The sequence below is a fragment of the Colias croceus genome, chromosome 30 (genome assembly GCF_905220415.1).
Source record: "Colias croceus chromosome 30, ilColCroc2.1".
NCBI classification, from domain to species: domain Eukaryota; kingdom Metazoa; phylum Arthropoda; class Insecta; order Lepidoptera; family Pieridae; genus Colias; species Colias croceus.
The window spans coordinates 942,590-964,577 of NC_059566.1; the positions used below are offsets into that span (position 1 = coordinate 942,590).

The 21,988-nt window shown below is 32.9% G+C and overlaps 3 protein-coding genes across 4 annotated transcripts; 1 reads left to right on the plus strand and 2 right to left on the minus strand.

Moving 5' to 3' along the window:
• Positions 1–587: 587 nt before the first annotated feature.
• LOC123704790 (zinc finger protein 852-like) lies at positions 588–2,235 on the minus strand. Its single transcript, XM_045653291.1, has one exon. It carries the CDS (start codon positions 1,982–1,984, stop codon positions 1,421–1,423), a length of 564 nt encoding a protein of 187 aa, XP_045509247.1. The 5' UTR covers positions 1,985–2,235; the 3' UTR covers positions 588–1,420.
• A 1,025-nt stretch (positions 2,236–3,260) lies between these two features.
• On the plus strand, positions 3,261–5,955 carry LOC123704766 (juvenile hormone esterase-like). The gene is made up of 3 exons (XM_045653256.1): positions 3,261–3,500; positions 3,900–5,179; positions 5,782–5,955. The coding sequence occupies exons 1-3, from the start codon at positions 3,327–3,329 to the stop codon at positions 5,939–5,941; spliced, it is 1,614 nt and encodes a 537-aa protein (XP_045509212.1). The 5' UTR covers positions 3,261–3,326; the 3' UTR covers positions 5,942–5,955.
• Positions 5,956–7,178: 1,223 nt separating this feature from the next.
• On the minus strand, positions 7,179–21,696 carry LOC123704778 (transmembrane protein 26). 2 transcript variants are annotated; one of them, XM_045653276.1, is made up of 9 exons: positions 21,308–21,696; positions 16,378–16,492; positions 15,694–15,853; positions 15,172–15,340; positions 12,441–12,600; positions 11,639–11,763; positions 11,370–11,477; positions 8,855–8,950; positions 7,179–8,429 (listed from the first exon to the last, which is right to left on the minus strand). In XM_045653276.1, the coding sequence occupies exons 1-9, from the start codon at positions 21,508–21,510 to the stop codon at positions 8,348–8,350; spliced, it is 1,218 nt and encodes a 405-aa protein (XP_045509232.1). In that variant the 5' UTR covers positions 21,511–21,696; the 3' UTR covers positions 7,179–8,347. The 2 variants fall into 2 exon arrangements, with proteins under 2 accessions (XP_045509232.1, XP_045509231.1); XM_045653275.1 differs by having other exon boundaries at positions 15,163–15,340.
• Positions 21,697–21,988: the final 292 nt, after the last annotated feature.

Here is a 21,988-nt window from a genome sequence, read left to right on the forward strand (position 1 = left end):
TATACATTGATTCTAAGAAAAAATGATATAATTTTAATGTTATTACTAGATCTATATTCATAAGATATTCTTTCAACAGCTAAAATTGTTAGTTTTACATAGTAGATAACTTTATGCTAAGTTAAGTCTAACTTAATACTACAGATAAATAAGTTCAAAATCTAATAAACTTGCTTTAAAAAGTATATACTTATATTATTTGGAGAATAATTTATGCCAAGTCTTCTGTGTAGAAGCTACTTTTATACATCTAATTATTATAAGATATTATTCGAAACCTATTTTCTTGTTTCTATCGGGCAATAAATCGAATCCATACTAATATTATAAATGCGAAAGTAACTCTGTCTGTCTGTTACTCAATCACGCCTTAATAACTGAACCAATTTGCATGAAATTTGCTATAGAGATATTTTGATACCCGAGAAAGGACATAGGCTACTTTTTATCCCGGGAAAATGACGCAATCCCGGAAATTCCACGGGAACGGGAACTATGCGGGCTTTTCTTTGACTACGCGGGCGAAGCCGCAGGCGGAAACCTAGTACAAATATATTCTAAACTAGCTGCGCTCCGCGGTTTCACCCGCATGGCTCCGCTCCTATTGGTTGCGGTAGCGTGATGATATATAGTCTATAGCCTTCCTCAATGAATGGGCTATCTAACACCGAAAGAAGACCTACTGTTCGATTTGAAAAATTCTTTCGGAACTACTGTTCTTTCTTTAGGAACTACTGTTCCTGAGATTAGCACGTTCAAACAAACAAACTCTTCAGCTTTATATTGTTAGTATAGATGATATTAATACATTTAGATACGTATTAAGTACGATGACAACCTCTGTAAGCTAGCTTTGTCTACAGTCACTACTTATTTAATAATCTCTTTATTATAAAAACATTTATATTCATAAATATTTGTTACAAATTTTACTTTATTTAATTGTTTTTATGTTTTTACTATGGCTAACTGATAATGAACTTTAAAACTTTAAAATACATGCTAAAATCAATCATTTTCATAATTCTAACATACTTCATATATTATTAAAAAAAAAGTTTAATACACTATTTATGAATCTAAATGTAAATATTATTTACTAATGAAATGTTAAAATTAAATAATTTATAAAGTACGCAAGAACATTAATAAATACATAAATAAATGTTGACACACAATTCTATTTATGTTAGTTAGTACAGAATTTAAGCATTATTTTTTCTTACAAGAAAAAATAAACGATAAGTAGTATTGACAGCACTTGAAATAATAATATCTGATAAGATTGGAAAAGAATCAGCAGTTTTGTGTAATATTAGAATATAAAATCATGTTATGATATTATGGAGCTAATTTTTTTTACTGTGGGTCATTTAATAGACTTTAAAATAATGTTTAACATTAACTAAGCTTACAAAAATCATAATTTCTTATGAATGCGATTCAAATGGCTCATCAATGACTGTTTCGCCCTAAATTTCAACGAACAGAAGTCACATTCAAACGTAATATGTTTGTATGTATGTTTACTATTATAATGCTTGTTCAGCCTATCCTTGCTTGTAAATTTCTTTTGGCATTTCACACACGAATTCTCCGCCAATATTTGCTTCAATTTCAAATGACGACGTAAACAATATCGCGACTTGAATGTTATCGAACACGACTCGCATTTCGACTTACTTTTAACTTGATGATGGGTCTGACAATGGATATCCAAATTGCTTTTCTTTTTGAATATTATTTGGCAATCGTTGCATTCGTATGTCGCTTGACTCTGTTGCAGCTGATGATTCGACGTCATGTGACGGAAGAAGTGGCTGTTCTGCGTGAATTTAACGCAACAATATGGACATGTGTAGATAAAGTTTGGATCCAGGTTTTGCTGTAAATTCTCCTCTGGAGTCCTTCGCAGCGCTGGTCGCGTGATGCGGATCCTTGGCCCTGTTCTCCCTGGTTTCTTATTCATATCTACGTTGTTCATCTTTCGTGGAATGCAAAAATGGAGTTTTATTGCATTATTATTTGCATCTACAATTAAACTTTTACACACGTAAGCAGCTAATTAAAACTCCAAACTTTATTTTTAGTTATGAGAATGGAATTCGTACACTTTAAACTCTTAACAAAAGTTCTAAGAATTATTGTACTATTAAAAATGATACACTGATGAATTTAACAAAAATAAATGTAATTAATTGTAAAAATTAAACAGAAATGTAACGTCAAAATGAAAATACTTGTCGAAAGCGATATCTGTTCGGAAATTGATTTACTTTCACTTCACTTTTTATAAAGCTTTCACATGTTTTTGAAGTTAAATATAAAATAAACATTTATTAATGTTAATATGTATATCTTTATTAATTTATGAAAATTAACCTTGTCCAACAATGTTTGATATAAAACAAAAGCCTCATTATGCATAAACATATCAAATTTCTGAACGAAGATGCCAATTTGCCGTTATATTTTTTAATAATTTTTCCGTCCTTGAAGCTTCATGGAATTTAGGTCAAACAAAAGTTTGAGCATCAGCTGTGCTGTGCTATTACAATTATTTATGACTTTATAATCACCTCTTATCACCTCTTATAAATTATGTTCTACTTATTAGACAACGTTTAAATAACTAATACCACAGTTGACAGATATATACTACGTCTAATACCTATCGTATACTAAAGATTTAGGACATTAATATTATTTTAGGTGCTTTACGGAGCTTTTTCATTCATTAAGGTGCTAGTAAATTAACTGTATTCAATACATCACAATTAAAGAAAGATATTAATTATTATTCAATAATGCATCAGAAAAAATTGTTTCTAGTCAATAATTAATCGTCTGGTTTCGTAACCAAGCGGCAATCGAAATGAAGCCGTATCATAAAATTTTGAAAAAGTTAATCAAAAATATTATCTGCAATTGGCTTGATATTAACTAACATCACAATAAACAAAGCTTACATAATAACCATTGTCCATCTGTAATCTTTTATAATCTGATCTTGAAAAGTCACGTTTTTAACCATTTATCATCACGTACTAAAACTAAGGGAATAAGGTGTAAAATAAATTGATTTGGCAACAATACAAATATTTCGGAATGATTTTAAATGATAATATAAATACGCCTTGTTTAACATATTGTTTTATTAATCGAAGAGACAAAGGTTTAGTTATCAATTAGTTGGACTGTATTATTATTAATTTAATTTTTATTTCCTTATTTATAATTACCTGGTGACAAAATATAGGGCCGCAACGGCCTTCTTAAAATATAGAGGGTTCAATTATAACATAAATTAGGGAATTGTAAGCGTCATGGCAACATTATACACAGCTGTTATTTTTGCCGCCATAATTGGGATAACGTTTGCATTTGAAAAATCCTTAGTTGTAACGACTACAGAGGGAAAAGTGGAGGGAAATTTGTCGCCTACTGGTTTGTATTATGAGTTTTTGGGAATCAGGTATGGAGTTCCTGTCAAATTTAGGGTAAGTTAAAGATAGATTTTATTTTCATTACTTTATATCGTGTCGTAAAATGTATTAAATCAATAATGTAGCATTGTATTCGTATCGTTTGTGAAAAATATTATCGGATTCGCGCGACTTTTACGCTAATCCAGATTTTAAGCCGTGTTCATTTTATAATATAATATAAAAGTAAGCATTTACATGTTCTATTTCTTCTACTTTTATCAGAATATATTATTATCTAATTCCACGAAATAATATCAAAAACATAAAAAAACTGTTATTTTGCTATTTCATTGTATTTATTTAAAGACTTCAACATGTTAAATAAATCAATATTGTAACACCTAGCAAACTAGGTTATAACGTCGTAAAACAAAAATAAAATCGTATAAATAAAAATTACTCTTTTAACAGGCCCCAGCTCCACCACCTACATACTCTGGCATCTACAAAGCTGACCACCAAGCCGTGCTTTGCCCACAGTTCACTACATACGACCCTCTAGCCGCCCCTAGCGATAACGAAGACTGCCTCGTCTTGAACATTTTCACTCCAGCTTTCATCAACTCCACCTGTCCTGTTATGGTCTTCCTCCATGGTGGAGATTTCGGCGTCGGTTCTTGTTCCTCCATATTCTACGGCCCACAGTTCCTTATCAGTCACGGAGTCATTGTAGTTACGATAAATTACAGGCTAAATGTGTACGGCTTTCTTAATCTTGGAACTAAAGATGCTCCAGGAAATGCTGGACTCAAGGATATTAGAGCGGCATTGCGGTGGATTCAGAACAATATACGCAATTTCCAAGGAGACCCGGATAATGTTACCGTGTTCGGACAAGGCAGTGGTGGTGTAGCAGCTATATACTTAACAATGTCTGATAGCACTAAGGGTTTGTTCCGCAGGATTATCTCTGAAAGCGGTACGCCGTTTTCACCTCGTTCATTCGATCATTTCCCGTTAACAACCGCTAGTAATATTGCTAAATGTTTGAGCCTCAAAACCAAAGACCCTAAAGCTTTGTTCAAATTGTATTCAGAAACTCCGATTGCTAAAGTAGAAGAAGCTATACAGACACAATTGAATGCTAAATCAGTATTCTTGCCATCAGTCGAGAAAGTATTCAAAGATGAGGAACCGTTTTTAACAGACACTCCATATAATATTCTGACGAATAAACCTAGTTGCTTCCATCCTGTCCCAACAGTTATAGGAATAAACACAGTAGAGGGTCTATCAAGCATACTGGACTATGAAACAGTGACCAATCAAATGAACAGAATAGAAAATGAAGATTTCTCAACACTAGATCAGAGGAACTTTATCGTACCACCTGAAGAAAAGGAAGATTTTAGACAATTGCTCAAAGACACGTTCTTTACAGATATATCGTCAGATGAATCTTTAGTTGGCGGCATTATTAATATGAACACAGATTTCTGTTACGTAGGACCTTTAGCGTTATTTGCTGAACTATACGGCAATAATACGGACTTGTATCAGTACATTTTCAGCTACGTTGGTAACAGGAATCTAGGAAGGTTATTGACGAACAGTAGCTTGCCAGCAACATCGCATACTGATGAATTATTTTATGTGTTTGAATTGGAGAGGCTACCGTTAGTAATGGATGAGAATGATGCAAGGATTGTGACGTTCATGACTCAATTGTGGACGAATTTTGCGAAATATGGGTAATTTTTTACTAATCATTTCTTTGATTATTTTATAACTTTATGAAATTTTTATGATATGAAAGCTTAAAAAATATGCAGCTATTTATAATACTAATTTAGCATTAGCTGTATTACTGATATTACTTTAGTTTCAATTCGATAATTACACGCTTTATATTAGCTTCACCTGTATGTTTGTATGTTTGTAACCGACTTCTTTGGGCGCGATTTTGACCCACTTTAAACGGCCAGATTTCGTTCAAACTTTGTAGATTTATTGAGGACCGATGACAATACACTAATTTGATAAAATTTTCTATTTTTTAGTTCGGTTTTCTATAAAAAGCGTGTTTTTTAGTTTTTTTAAACTATTATTATTAATTCAAGCATTGTAAGTTTAAAAGAGTTCATCATTTAACTAGAATAGCTTCTAGATTTCATGATAAAAGCTATAACTAAAAGCATATACTGATTTTTCCAAGCATGAAGCATATATTTTCCCTTTAAAAAAAGTTCTCTTTTCATTAAAAATATTCGATTACCTAACTAGAAAAAATCGCGTCTATATATTATATATAGCGTCTATATACATAATCGCATCTATTTATTTTTATTCACAGCACACCAACCCCAGACACCACGAACGGTGAATGGCTGCCATTCCCACATCATCTCGCCATAGATTTGGAACCGCAATACGTCGCACCCCTAACTCCAGAGAGGGCGCAGTTTTGGCGCGCACTCTTCCTCAAATATGGCGCCGACGTTTGTGGCAAATGATGGCAATACTGTAGAGTGTAGTTGACAGCTGCAGCTGTCAGTGTTAAATTATTGTAGATAATAAAATATTTATTGAATAAATTGTTTTTTATTTCATTCCGATACCGATTTTAATAAAAAATTGACCCTATTTGTGCAATGTGAACTCAGAAGTAAGCTTATGAAAAATACCAGACACATTCACTTTTAATATTTTACTTGTTTAAATGAAGATAGATTGTCGACTTCAGAAGAACCTAGAACTATGTTTAATTAAATATGCAGTAGTTATGGATATAGGTACACACACGTCTACTAGCTTACCTTCTACTTTCCCACTTCTTACTTCTTCTCTTTCCGATCATAACTACTATTTAAGTAACTCTGTCATGTAGATTGAATATCAGTTATAGGTGCATAGTATAAAACAAAGTCGCTTTTTCTGTCCCTATGTCCCTTTGTATGCTTAAATCTTTAAAACTACGGAACGGATTTTGATGCGGTTTTTTTTTAATACATAGAGTGATTCAATAGGAAGGTTTTAGTGTATAATTTATTAGGTTTGAGACAAAGCGGGCAATAGGCTTAATTTAAAACATAATGTAAAAAACATAAGACTGATGAGATAATATTTGAGATGAAAATGATCTAGATATCGAAAATAAATGAATACCTTTTCAAGCTTTTCAAAAAAGATAGGGAATAAAAGGGCAGTGCATTGAACAGTATTCAAAGTATTAACAAAAATAAAACAATTCAGTTAAAAAATCTAACAATTTATTAAAATATGTAAAATAGACAACATGTTCAATTAATATTATTGTGCGTGCAAAAATACCAACTACTTAATATATCAATATAATGCAGCTATATACAAAATATGGAAACATACTAGGTATATGTACATTATTTCAAGTAGGTACCTAATAATTAATTATTACAATTATTATCCTAATAACGTAACAGCGCGCCTGAACGTTGATATTATATTCATAACTAACTGTCCCGTTTTTTAAATTATATTAGAAGTGACGTGTCTACTTAGTTAGAGCTGTAGAGTTTATTTGATTGAACGTGCTAATCTCAGGAATATACTTCGAATATGTGATTATATGTTCAGTGTTACACTCATAGAAGCGACAAATTTAATCAATCAGAAATCAGAAATACATAAAGCTATTTACGCTAAAATGTTTGCCAAAAATATATTATCTACGTGTTTAATATTACACGTAAATACGTAACTCTCCTTTTACAAACCTTAAACTTTAAAATTACAGAAACATTCATAATATTCGATCACTTTACACGACAACATTTACTTAGTTTAAAAATAATTCATTATTCAAAATTATGTATTGATACACACAATAAAAAAATCAACCATTTATATTTATAGTCTAGAAACTATATCGCTCAATTAATAAGGCCACAATGTCCTATAACATTTTTTTTCCATAGACATATTTGAGAGACGTTTATAAGTAAGGCTGAATCTGATATGCTTATACGGTCACACCCTTAATCCTTCATGCGTGTTCATGTTCGGGCTAATAAATTAATTTATAGTTTGAATATTTGAATAAACTATCACGAAAAATAATGCGAAAGCAAAAGCTTAGTCTGGGAAAATTGTACTGAATAGCAAATAAGTCAACATTATAAATGATTTTATCTCTACATAATCTTGATTTCACATTACAAACGATTAATCTCGAAATTACCGGAACTTGAATATAAAAGTTTTGTAACTATGTCCTAATCCATAACGATTATATTTTATTTGATATCGATGAAACGCAATTGTTTTCATCGAGCTAGAATTATAAATAGTACGTAACATTAATTTCCTTTAAATAAAATTAATTAAACATTTGTTCCAATTATGATACATGTTTATACTTAGAAGCCTGATAAAACATTTTTGTTTTTTTAATTTACACCAACTCTACGTTATAGAAAGTTTTCTTTAAAATACTTAAAAAAAATTCGGAAAATCTCACAACACACAATATAGATACGAAGTGACTTTGATTCTTTCATCCAAAGCTTAATTATCTTATTAGTTACATTAGGTATTTTATGTTACAAAAATTATTTACTTTTCGACAAAAAATCAAGGCCATTATCTATTATACCGTGTTTTAAAATCTCAACAATAATAACAACCCTCCGCAAATTGGCGGCAAACTTTTCCACCAATCGAAAAACCCGCCAACATCCACAGAGTAGACAAAAAATACGCGCGCTCCTGTCAAAATGACATTCGCCGAAACGTCAAATTCGAAACGTCACTGTCATCGTTCAGCTTGACGAATCGGAACTTTCGCTCGTTTCCCGCCTCTTTTTCTTCTTTTCTTTTTGCCTGTCATGCTTGTCCCTGTGCCTGGGGCTCCGTTTGGGGCTCTCCCGACGGACGCGGTGATGTCAAATGCCCGAATCGTCTGTTGTGTGATGAATGTTGTTCAGGGATTCTTCAGATGAATGCGTCTTCTGTTTCTTTTTCGTTCTGAAAAATAGAAATACGACGTTTTATCTAAGTATATTCATTTATATGTTCTACAAAATAGTTTATGCGTCTCTACATTCAGAAACAATACTTTTAAGATATTTATACTTGTCAGAGGGTAGCCTTATCACTTCATAGAGATCTCTTCCAGACAACCCTCTGTGGGAGATCTATATATATACCTAGTAGTTAATAGCATTTTAAATTAAATATGAAAAAACAAATAATTTCTATGTTAAGTTACCATGTTCATTACATAGTTCATTATTATTTTATTAGCAAGTATAGGTATACATACCTATACAAATAATTTTAGGTAAAATTTTCCGATACACGTGTAGTTATGTGAAATTTTATCTTATTTATAGATTAACATTCTCAACTTTATAAAGTGTTAGAATGAAACCTAATAAACGTGCCCTTACCCTTTTTTCTTCTCATTGTCGACTGTAACTTGTTCTTTGAAAAACTTGGTCAACTCCAATTCTTTGATTTCATCGGAATTTGTTAAAATGATTGCTCTGTAAAAAAAGTTGTAAGTTTAATCTTCTTATAGATAAAAATGAATCGCAAAATGTGTTGGTAAGCGCATAACTCGAGAACCGATTTCGATAATTCTTTTTTTATTATATTCCTTGAAGTACGAGGATGGTTCTTAACCGCTCATATGCTTCAGAAAAAAAAAATGACCCCTTGCTTTGTTCCGTGCATCCACAGTTGCAATAACACGATCGCAAATCTTGTTTCGTGCAACCGTGGTTGCAAAGCGACTTTCTTATTTCAATTGATTATAAACCTTATTTCATACTCTCAGAGTCTAATTTTTACGTATTTAAACCAAAGACAACTAATTGATTCATCTATTTCTACCCTATACTACCAACCTTTCAAACAGAATTTTGAGAATATCTTAGTTTGTATCTTACGTGTCTTAGAAGGAAGTTTTAAAATATGCCGTAATTGTTGTATTTTATTGATTTCTACTCGTGTTTACTTACCAAATTATTCTCTAACATGTGTTTTATTGTTATAAAGTAATATTTTAGTGACCGTTGTAATAAATATGTAATTAAGACGACTTTAAAAGTGAGTGGAGATTAGACGATTTCATAACTTTTAAAGGTATATGGTAATAATATATTGTTAAAATAACACAGATTTGTATAGTATTATTTCAATAACAATCGATTACAATCAATATATTTGAAGTACTCCTCACGCGGAACTCATAAATTAAGTTTTAATAGCGGTGGGTCGAACGCGCGGCGCACGTTCCAAAGCACTAGCAAAGTAGGCTACCTTTATTTTTTTCGGAAGCAATTTAGCGTATTTCATTTTTGCAACTGTGGTTGCACAAAGCATATGAGCGGTTATGGAGAGAAAACTTAAACATGTACAACGGGCGAAACCGGGGCGGACCGCTAGTAAAATATAAAGATAAATAAACTTCCTTCATTATTTTGGTACTGGTATAGGTACAGGAATACCCTTAAGTATGCACTTATCCAGGCTATAATAATTTTCATCATTTAAAACTATACGATCTAATACCACTAATACCTTCATATCTTTATCTATTCACAATTTATATAAAAATATCGTGGGACAGGTCATTCTATTGTACAGCAAGATCATTAAACCGCGCCCTTAGATAGTGTTGTGCCGTATTCATATCGATAGTCGATAAATAGGTATGACTAATTTCGTAAAAAGTTATATCTGCGTAGTAAATATATTCAAGTTCATAATAAATCTGATAATTACATGTTCGTTACAATACTGTACAATACTGTTCGTTTTAAATTCTCGTATTTCTTAGGTACATACTTTAAGGAATTAACTGAATCTTTTAAGTATACTGAAGGATCTATATTATATTTTCTTTCTTTATTTATCTAATATTATTTACTATTTATTCATTATCAGTAAGGCTGGCATAGTTTTTTATACTGAATAATTTAATTATTTACGTTTTTATTTCTATACTAAGAACATTATCATCACAGGATATCCTAATGCAATAGTGATATAAACAAACTAAGTACCTAATATTAAAGCTAATGAGTATTATTATAATTTACAAAATAAGTACAATGCTATGCAATTTACTGTTGTTTCAGAATTGAATATGAAATTTCAAATGTTACAACAACATAATATTACATATACAAGTTTCAAAGAATAATTTTGATAAAATATGACTTCATGAACTCCATTCCCTAACTTTATTGATTGTCGATTTGTGACCTTACACTTTTAAACTATCGATAGTACCACATCACTAATCGTGATTCGGAACCCTCCTATGTCAAGGTGATTTCACCCTTCCTTTCAAAGCCAATCCAACTACTAATCTATTCTATACGTATAAATAAAATTGATGGTTTTGTCTATGATTTGAAAATAACTTTAATTTTCTCTATAGGTGCATTCATATTAAAATATGTAAGTAGACACTTTAACAAGCATCACTACATAGTGCTGTATAAACTACAAGGAAAGTTCTGTATTTTTTTCACGTACTATGATAATAGTATCACAACACAAGTTGTTTAAATTGTCTCTGCATGTTGGACCTGTGTCCCCACGTAAGCCTCTCAAAGGTCCGGGTATTTTGATGGTACCCGTGAGTTAAGGAGAAATATAATTATACAGATAAATTTAATACAGATTCCCATAAAAACCAACACGTTAACCGTCGTTAAAAATCGAATGAGCAACACAAAAATCCTACATCTAGTCACTACATAGTATAAAACAAAGTCGCTTTCTCTGTCCCTATGTCCCTTTGTATGCTTAGGTAAATCTTTTAAACTACGCAACGGATTTTGATGCGGTTTTTTTTAAATAGGTAGAGTGATTCAAGATGAAGGTTTTAGTATATAATTTATTAGGTTTTATACTATGTAGTGATTTATTTCTTTATTTAACTATACTTACCTAATCCTACCGCCGTCGATTCTGTCTTGCTTTTTAGGATCGCTTATTACTGCTATCGTGGTTTCAGCGTTGTCTTTTCTATGCCTGTGCTTCTTGGCTTTATGGTCTCTGTGTGATAAAAATAATAAATTAAACCGCTCATAAAAAATGTGTTAAATGGGTTTGTATAACACTGAAAGAACTTTTCAAATCGGACACGCAGTTCTTGATATTAGCGCGTGCAAACAAACAAATTCTTCATTTTAATATTATTAGTACAAAATATTCACCTGTGTTTATCTTTCCTCTCGCTCGACTTGTGTTTCCTTCTCTTTTTATAAACAGAACCGTCACCACCTTCGTCAACTGTTTCCAAATGAAGAACGTATAACCTATATATTTGTAGCAGTATCACCTAAAACATTTAATGTTTTATATTGTAAATCTTATTTTTTTTTCTATAATTATCAGCTTTTTTAACTCTTATTGAACGACATATTTTAATAGTGCAAAATACACACACCATAGCTAAATGTACCTAACTACTAGAATTAGATGTAGAGTTACGATGTAGAGCAGTTTTCCATTCAACGTAAAAAGGATGTACGTTTCAACACATCAACGCCCAAAGTATTGTGGTGCATTTACACATTCGTGTACGCCATTCGGTAGTGTGAGTATGTGCTACCATCGTTCGCCTACCCGCTAGCTTGGTCAATGGGCCAATTTCCAGATATCAGCTTATGAAGGTTCATAAAAACAGTACTTCATTTATTTTCTCATGGCTGATTTTCACATATGTTTTAGAATATACAGTTAAAAATAAGATGTCAACACTACCCAATCGTCCACATTTCATCCTTCAAAATGGGTCCTCACCCATTTTGAAGGATGTAATGATCCCAGACCTCTCTGGGAACATTACTCTATACTGCTTTTAAAACATGCGTGTTCGTTATTTGCCTCGCTAAGTCCCAGCAATGTTTAATTAATGTACCATAAGAATTGGAACTAGACTCGATACTATTTTTTACTATGGTGTCGTTACCATGTTTTTATTAAAAAGTTTTTTTAAAATTAACACATACTTACCAAAGTATTTTTACAAGTGAAAAATATATTCATATAATTGATAATCTTGTAGTGTCCAATGATTAATAGTCGGAACGCCAAAAATGGCGCGTCCTGTAATGCTATATTCATTATTATAGCACAGACTTCTATGGAGCAGCAGCATGCCCGACTTGTGTTCCTAAAATTGTATTTATTATCTATACTAGATGGTAAATGTATGAAAAAAATGTGTGCATGTACTAGTGTACACACGTAAGTAGTGAAACTTCTTTATGACCTTATTTTTCAACAAGTGATAACTGCGTTAAAAACAACCGACTTCAAACTTGCACTTCAAACATTTACAAATACAGACAAAAATGCTCATAAAATAAAAACTACTGGGCCTATCTGAATAAAATTTTTATGGGACCAATTCGACACCATCCCGCATTGAACAAAAAAAAAACACGTTAATCGGTTCAGAAACCTCGGAGTAATCGGTGTACATACATAAAAAAAACATACCGGCCGAATTGATAACCTCCTCCTTTTTTTGAAGTCGGTTAAAAAATAATTTACTATATGCAACTTTACAGAAATACGTCGAATCACGCGTGGTAGGGATAAGAAAAAGATGGCGCGTAACGGAAAAATGTCACGCGTAACGAAAAAATGTTACACTCAATTTTTTTCCAACCCCGATAAAGGAGTTGCACTTCAATGAAGGCCAAGTTAAGAGAGCTAGGTACTACAATTTTGGAATAACTAATAATTAGTATTACAATAATTTTTCTCCAACCAAGTAGGGAATCAAACATAGCCACTAAACCAAGAAGAAGCTTATTTATCATGTACAGTACATAATATTAACACAATGTTATTTATTTATTATTTGAAGTCAACAACACAATTATAGGAAATCATCTTATTTCTAATGTAAACGTATATATTATCTATACATATAATAAATCTGTAGAAGGGTCAATTCTGTACATTGAAAATATTGAAAAAATAAATAGCAGGGGGTGTTACTGGATCGATACCAAACCCAAATATGTGATTAAAAAATTTTTGTCTGTCTGTCTGTCTTTCTGTCTGTCTGTATGTGAAGGCATCACGTGAAAACTAGCGGTTCGATTTCGATGAAACTTGGTATAATTATACCTTATTATCCTGGGCGTAAAATAGGATACTTTTTATCCTGGAAAAATACGTAGAAAAAAATTAATCTTAATTTTTCAGTTTTATCCATAGACGTTGTTCCGTAGAACCGCGAACACACGTTGCGTATTATTATAGGCCTAGCCGTATTTGGGAATTGGGTCCCATACATATTTATAAGATGTTATTGTCAGAGGTAGGTACCTACTCTAAATGGAGAAATAAACCATCCACGCGAAGACCGACATCCGCGCGGACGGAGTCGCGGGCGGAAGCTAGTTGTAAATAAAACTAAATCCTAACAACTAATGCAACATCAACGTAACAATTAAATCCAAAGCAGATTATCACATACTAAAGTATACTAGCTGCTCCGCGCGGTTTCACCCCCGTGGGCCGTGACTCCTCTCCCGTTGGTCGTAGCGTGAATCATCACGCAATGTATATCAATACAGCCTATATAGCCTTCCTCGATAAATGAGCTATCTAACATCGAAAGAATTTTTCTAATCGGACCAGTAGTTCCCGAGATTAGCGCAAACAAACAAACAAAGTCTTCAGCTTTATAATATACTATAGCTTTTCGCCCGCGTCTTCACCCGCGTTTTCAAAGGAAAACCCGCATAGTTCCCGTTCCCGTAGGATTTCCGGGATAAAACCTATCCTATGTGTTAACCCTCTCTATGTGTGAAAACCATACATACATACAAACCTTTCCTCTTTATAATATTAGTATAGAAGTATAGATATAACGTACTCCTTATTAATTATACATATCGCTTTTCTATCATTTAAGTACTTTATAAGAGCTGCCTCAAAACATAAGGAATAAACAAGTGCACTCATGCACATTGCACATGCTAGCAATTGCTAAAATAGTACATGTTACGAAAAATAAATACAGTATACATTATTGAAGCTTAACCATGCGCTAAAGCTGTGTGTTCTGCGCGGACGGAGTCGCGGGCGGAAGCTAGTTGTAAATAAAACTAAATCCTAACAACTAATGCAACATCAACGTAACAATTATATCCAAAGCAGATTATCACAATTATTACACGCTTTATATTAGCTTCACCTGTATGTTTGTATGTTTGTAACCGACTTCTTTCGTTGAAAGCAAATGTGAGCAAATTACCATTCTACAACTAAACATGCAGTCTATCTATAAATGCAAGCCAGTAAATTCTGAGGCATGATGCAAATCAGCAATGCATTCATATCTGACTATTATGTCGCAGCCAACGTTAGTAGTTCTTATAATAATCATTTGATTCATCAAAGGCGAGCTAAAGTTTTGAAGATAAACACATATTTATTTACTACTACCTTTCCACCCGCAGCTTCGCCCGCGAAGTCAAAGAAAAACCCGCGTATCCCGTTCCCGTGGGATTTCCGGGATAAAACCGGGGTAAAAATAGCCTATGTCCTTTCTCGGGTATAAAAATATCTCTATACCAAATTTCATGCAAATTGGTTCAGTAGTTATGGCGTGATTGAGTAACAGACAGTTACTTTCGCAGGTAGAGTGCATAGAGTAATCAAGCAATAAACTATAAAGTTGCATGCAAGCAAGCTGCGTGCTCTAAATACGTACATGTCAGACCTATGTGCGGTGCCCCTGGACTTCCTGGACTTGGTCGCGGTCAGGACGACCGTGAATTGGACCAGTGACCACGACCAGATGGCGAGAGTGAGCAGGACCAACACTTTTTCCGTGGCCACTTTCTCGTCTTTGAAGGAATCGAAGAATTCTATTATGTCCGCTGCTGTGCCTGATGGGGTTATTAATATATATTTTTATAATATGTTCTATATGTATTTTTTGTAGTATAATTTATGTATTATTAACGCGAATGTTTATAATATATCTATTAAGGATGTATGTTTATCAGTCTTTCATGCTAAATCACTGAACAGATATTGATCATCCTTGACAGTGCAGCTGTGGTGTAGTTTATGCACACGAATAACACAAAAGCTGTAGAAATGCTTTTGCGCGTATTCGTCAGCGGGTAAAGCCTCATAGCACAGCTTGTTTGTAATATAAATATCAATAGTTAAGAATTAAACAACTTCTTAGTAGTTAAAATTAAAATAGGTTCTAGTTCAGATAATACACACTTACCAATATAAACCAAAAGCAATTGACTCAGCTGGTCCCTCGTCAGATCACCCTTAGGCAACAACCATCTTCCCACAATGAGAGTTAACATTAGAAACTGTTCTATCAATGTCACCAACATGTCTGTTGGAATCTTGGTCGCACCAGGGATTGGTATCTCCGTCTAGTAAAAAGATATGGTTATATAAGAGCAACTATGGAGTTTCATTGCCCGTTCTTCTCGGTAGAAACTGCTTTCCGAATCGGTGGTAAATGGTAAAACTATTACGACGATTCAAAAGTGCTTTTAGTCTTATTAAATAATTAAATAGATAAAGATTTGAGTTTTAGACGTGTTTAAAGTGTCGTAATATAGACAGGTCTTTTGGAATCGACATGTATAACGTGAAATAAACCTTCGTCTCTTAGAAACGATATGTTCAACGTGAAAGAAAGTCAGGTATATTACAATTAAGATTAGAATAGACAAGACATGTCTTGTCTAATGTAAAATAATAATTAGAGTTTATTGTAAAAGCCACTTTAAGTATACATAAAAATTAATCATGATAAAATGCAGTTTTTTCTACGTAATTTTCTTGCAAGTGCAGCTTGCTTATGGTACCTAAGTAAATGCTTCGTTAAAAAATGTTTAAATTGAATTTCAATGTGGTGTACATTAAAGTAATAATAAATATATTGTATTACCTCTATATAAGTGATGTTCGTTTTCTTCTGCAGTCGCAAATCCACCTTGTGTAATTCTATGAGCCATATTGCAGGCACAACAAGACCGAGGTATATGAATACAGACGGACAGAACCTGGAAATATATTAGTATCGAAGCTAACTGTTATAATTAATGATTATAAGCATATATTTTTAAATTGTGAGAACTGAGAAGAACATTTTTAAAGCTTTCTTAAACAAAATGGATACCTAATGGCAATTGGAAATGGAAAAATTACATAAGCAAAGAAAACATCTATTAGCTCTAGCTTAAAAAAATATAGAGAAAGGAAAAACATAGATACAGATAGTATTTAAATAATGTAAGTAACTATGTAGGCAATGTGCCTCAGTTCCTACAATATATAAGTACTATAGTTAAAACAAAGTCGCTTTCTCTGTCCCTATGTCCATTTGTATTCTTAAATATTTAAAACTACGCAACGGATTTTGATGCGGTTTTTTTAATAGATAGAGTGATTCAAGAGAAAGGTTTTAGTATATAATTCATTAGGTTTAAGACAAAGCGGGCGAATCCGCAGCGGTAAGCTAGTATATTATATTATATAAAATAAATATTTCAGGATTTTTTTTAAAGTGTAACTAGTTATAATAATTATATTTCTTCTGTAAAAATGATCCCATAGGAAGATTGAATGGAAGTTACTTGTGATGTCATAGCGTGTATTTTTAACCCTGAACGAGCCCGCGTTTTCAAAGGAATAATCGCATAGTTCCCGTTCCAGTGGAATTTCCGCGATAAAAACTATCCTTTGTGTTAATCCAAGTTACCCTCTAATGTGCTAAATTTCATTGTAATCGGTTCAGTAGAATTTATGTGAAAGAGTAACAAACACACACACACACACACACACACATCCTCACAAACTTTCGCATTTATAATATTAGTAGGATCTGTCTCTATTAGACTACAAGCCCGCATAGGAAAAAAATATGGGTCAAATGAACCACCAGGGGACATATCTAGAACGATAGCAGAGCAAAAAATAATAAGATTCATCACTATGCCGTCACTTGTAAGCTGTCCAACTGAGTGCAGATGAGAATTGAAAAGTACAGGTAGACTCGGTAAATTTTGGTCATTTGACCATGTACGGCATTCTTAACCATCGATAGATCCATTAAAAATAATAAGAAACCGCTCAGTGCCGTACAAAAATGGTGGTCCACAAAGTCGGAATTTTTATTTAATTTCCGAGAGTTACCGGGGGTAAATTTGGTCATTTGACCATGTACGGCATCTGTGTCATACTATGCCTATACTGCTTTTAATCCATTATTCCGCAACGCCGTACAAAAATCATGGGGACAAGGGGAAAAAATCGAGAGTTGCAATCCCCTCTCTTTCCCCACTCCAGGGGGTCATTTGACTAAGTAAGTACTATTAAAAGCAATGCCGTCAAAAAATAATTGTTCTTTTAAATGTATACCAATAATCATCTTAATTTCATCGAATTCTTGATATAAAGAGCTGTAAGGTCATTTGACCCTGTACGGGAACTTTTTTTTTAACATGATATTGTAAAATTCAATTGTTGTATAGTATTGCCGTTCAAAAGAAACCGTTCTAAAAAAAGTTATAGAGAAATGCAAAAACAGAAATTTTGTAAAAGTTTAAACATCGTAGATTAATGAAATATAATAGTTTTCTACACTTTATTCGTTGTTTTAAATAGTATTAACATAGATAAATTAGGAAAAAACGATGCCGTACATTTTTGTGCAGACCACATCTTTTAGGCTGATGAAAGCGACGAAAGCTACAATTTTAAGGGTGCTTTATGGCCATTTGATACAGTACGGCATTAACATATTTTTACCCAACTACGGCAAAGCAAAAGGAGGGTTATGATTTTGACAGGTCATGTATGTATGTTCATCTATTCCCTCGTAACTTCTAAACTACTTATCAGAATTCGACAAATGACATATCATTAGAAGCGTCTGAATTGTTCACTGGATAACCAGCGACCAGCTAGCTAAAGGCTATATGGGGTTTCACAAAATCTAATGTGGCGCCCTCTAGCGGACAAAACATACAGAGTAAAAAAATAAAGTTAAGATAAATATGCCGTGTTTGGTATCATTTGAAAGCGCTTTACTTGTACATTTTGAATATGTATATATTACTAGCATTTGCTTGTGACTTTACCTGTATTCATGGGCTGATTGCATATAATTCACATCTTTTCGTTCATAGCTTCTTTATTAGTTCATCAATTTAACGGAGTCCATTCCACCTGACTCCGACTTTCCAAGGTGATAATTAACCACCTCGAGCTTCTTAATATTAATGTATATTTATATTTTATTATCAAAATATAAAGCAAACATTTCGTTATATGGATTTTTTTCTTTTTCAGATTTTTCCCCTTTGAACCAACAAAAATGTACGGCACATGAAAAAATATTATCTATGCATAAAATACTTTAAAAATAAATTTATTTCGTGTTGTGTCAAATGACCCCCTGGAGTGGGGAAAGAGAGGGGATTACAACTCTCGATTTTTTCCCCTTGTCCCCATGATTTTTGTACGGCGTTGCGGAATAATGGATTAAAAGCAGTATAGGCATAGTATGACACAGATGCCGTACATGGTCAAATGACCAAATTTACCCCCGGTAACTCTCGGAAATTAAATAAAAATTCCGACTTTGTGGACCACCATTTTTGTACGGCACTGAGCGGTTTCTTATTATTTTTAATGGATCTATCGATGGTTAAGAATGCCGTACATGGTCAAATGACCAAAATTTACCGAGTCTACCTGTACTTTTCAATTCTCATCTGCACTCAGTTGGACAGCTTACAAGTGACGGCATAGTGATGAATCTTATTATTTTTTGCTCTGCTATCGTTCTAGATATGTCCCCTGGTGGTTCATTTGACCCATATTTTTTTCCTATGCGGGCTTGTAGTCTATATGTCATCGTAGCTTCGTAGCAGTCGTATCCGAGATATTTAGATTTTGGCAATATCGACGCAATCTCACTAAATTTTAAAGTCCTTAAGTAATAATTTTAATCTAAGGTCTATAATCTAACGGAACGTTTGTATTTGAGATTTATAAAACCGAAAAATAAAAATAAAGCTTACAACTGTGTTCTACAACAAATATAAGATACAGCAAAAAGTCTGCTAAATAATCAAGACCTTTCAGTATTTTTTGTGTTTATTCACTACAAACATAGTAAATCTATTCATCACTACACAGTATAAATTATAAAATAAAGTCGCTTTCCCTGCAACTTTGTATGCTTCAATCTTTAAAACTACGCAACGGAATTTGATGAGGTTTATTAGATAGAGTGATTCACCAAGAAGGTTTTAGTATATAATTTACTAGCTTTCCGCCTGCGGCTTCACCCGCGTTTTCAAAGAAAAACCCACATAGTTCCCGTACCCGTGGGATTTCCGGGATAAAACCTAGCCTATATTACTCGTGGATAATGTAGCTTTCGAATGGTGAAAGAATTTTTAAAATCGGTCCAGTAGTTTATGAGCCTATTCATTACAATCAAACAAACAAAGTTTTCCTCTTTATAATATGAGTGTAGATTAGGTTTTAGACAACGAGGGCGAAGCCTCGGGCGGAAAGCTAGTTCCTAGCTAGTATTATAATTCGTATATAATATGTTGTTGACCACACCCAAAAACAACCTATAAAACAATCTCGTAAACATTACGAACGAATAAACTATATTTCTTAACTGTTTATAACTGTCATCTAATTGGGTGCGCCATGTTTGCTACGTCACGTCCGGCAGTTAAATTACTGATGATTCATTCATGCTTTCCAAGCTTTCTATTTGTAGTGTTTACAGTTTATTATTAACTAGAGTTGAGGTATTATGGCAAGGATTTTTGTGTTGCTAATTCGATTTTTAACGACGGTTAAACTATTGGATTATATGGGGATCTGTATTAAATTTCTTTCATGTTATATTTCTCCGTAATTCACGGGTACCATCAAAATAATAATACTATCAAAAAAACCCGGACCTTTGAGAGACTTACGTGGGGACACAGGTCCAACACGCAGAGACAATTTACACAACTTTAATTTGTTATTTTAATTTTATTATAGTTATTTAAATTCTAACAACTTTAATCTGTATTTTTTCACGTACTATTATCATAGTACGTGAAAAAATACAGATCTTTCCTTGTAGTTTACAAGAGTTCCTCTTTTAAGATTTATTTCCAAAGTAGAGACATCATAAATGAATTTTATGAACTATCTGGGTGTATTAGATACTCTACTCTATACTACAGGTTAAGCAAATCTATTTTTATTATTTTACAATTTATTTGTACGTAGAATTTGAGGAAAAGATGATTTAAACTTGCAATTCACTGTAGGTACCTGTCGCTAAAAACCACAAGTTAATTAGAGCAATGACTGCTTCTGTTTACAATAATTAAATCATTAAACAAAACTAAAAATCACAAAAAATCGCAACTAATATCATCTGTTTCGGTGCTACGATGGCGTAGACCAGCGTTGGCGTAGACCAGCGTTCGTAGCCGTAGCATTGAAGGTAGAGCCAACAGTGCATCAAACGAGCGAATGCTCATTGTAACCCATTTGTAACCCCACTATGTCAAATTATTTTAGTGTAAACAGGCGTAGAGCATTGTTCAATGCTCATTGAGCAATGTTCTAATACTGAACAACACTGAATACTAGTTTTCGTTTACACAAAAAGGTCACGAAATAACTTAGCGAAAGAATGATCATGTTCTGGCTGCTCTATATGTTCGCTTGATGTAAATGCACCGTTATGTGTATAAGGTGTGTGTACATATATACCTAGATAGTATTGTGTAGACCGTAGAGTCTATAAAAAAATAATTAAAAATGCCAACCATGTTAACATTACTCACCATTTCCACTCCTGATTCTCCTTAATGGTCAATGTGAACACGCCTTCGAAAATAAGCAACAATATAGGCGAAGCCAAATACCAATATTCCATATTGTCTTTGAAAACTGTCACTTGCCATATCGCGACGATCCCATGGCACGCGAACACCAGACGGGTGATCACCGCCTTTATTGTGGCCAGAACTTTACCAACGTTCGCCATTTTGATTAATTATCTGTCATGACCTTTCTTTGGATATATTGATGCGCCCTTCGCCTTAGTCTATTGGCTGTATGATGTCATGACCCTTGCCTTGTTTTTTTTTTAATTTTGGCGGTTTAATGTTGTATCTGTAGCTAAAATCCCGATGATTTTTGATTGTTTCGTTTTAGTAGAGCCTAGGTAGGATTATAAAAGCTGCGTTTAAAAAAATGTATTTGATAAAATATATTATTACGCGTTACGACGTAACTACGTATTTTTTAAAATAGGAAATTGTTGAAGTACCTACTATGACATTACTCTGTAATTATTAAGTTTGCATACATTTGATAGTTTAATTGAAATATTTTTAGGATGTTTTAGATTTAGGAGATATTTAATTAAATATTATTAAAGTAATATCTCAATAAATAGGAGCATATCTATTTTTATCGTTTACGTATTAAGTATCGTTTATTATGAAGTTTCTGTTAGGCTA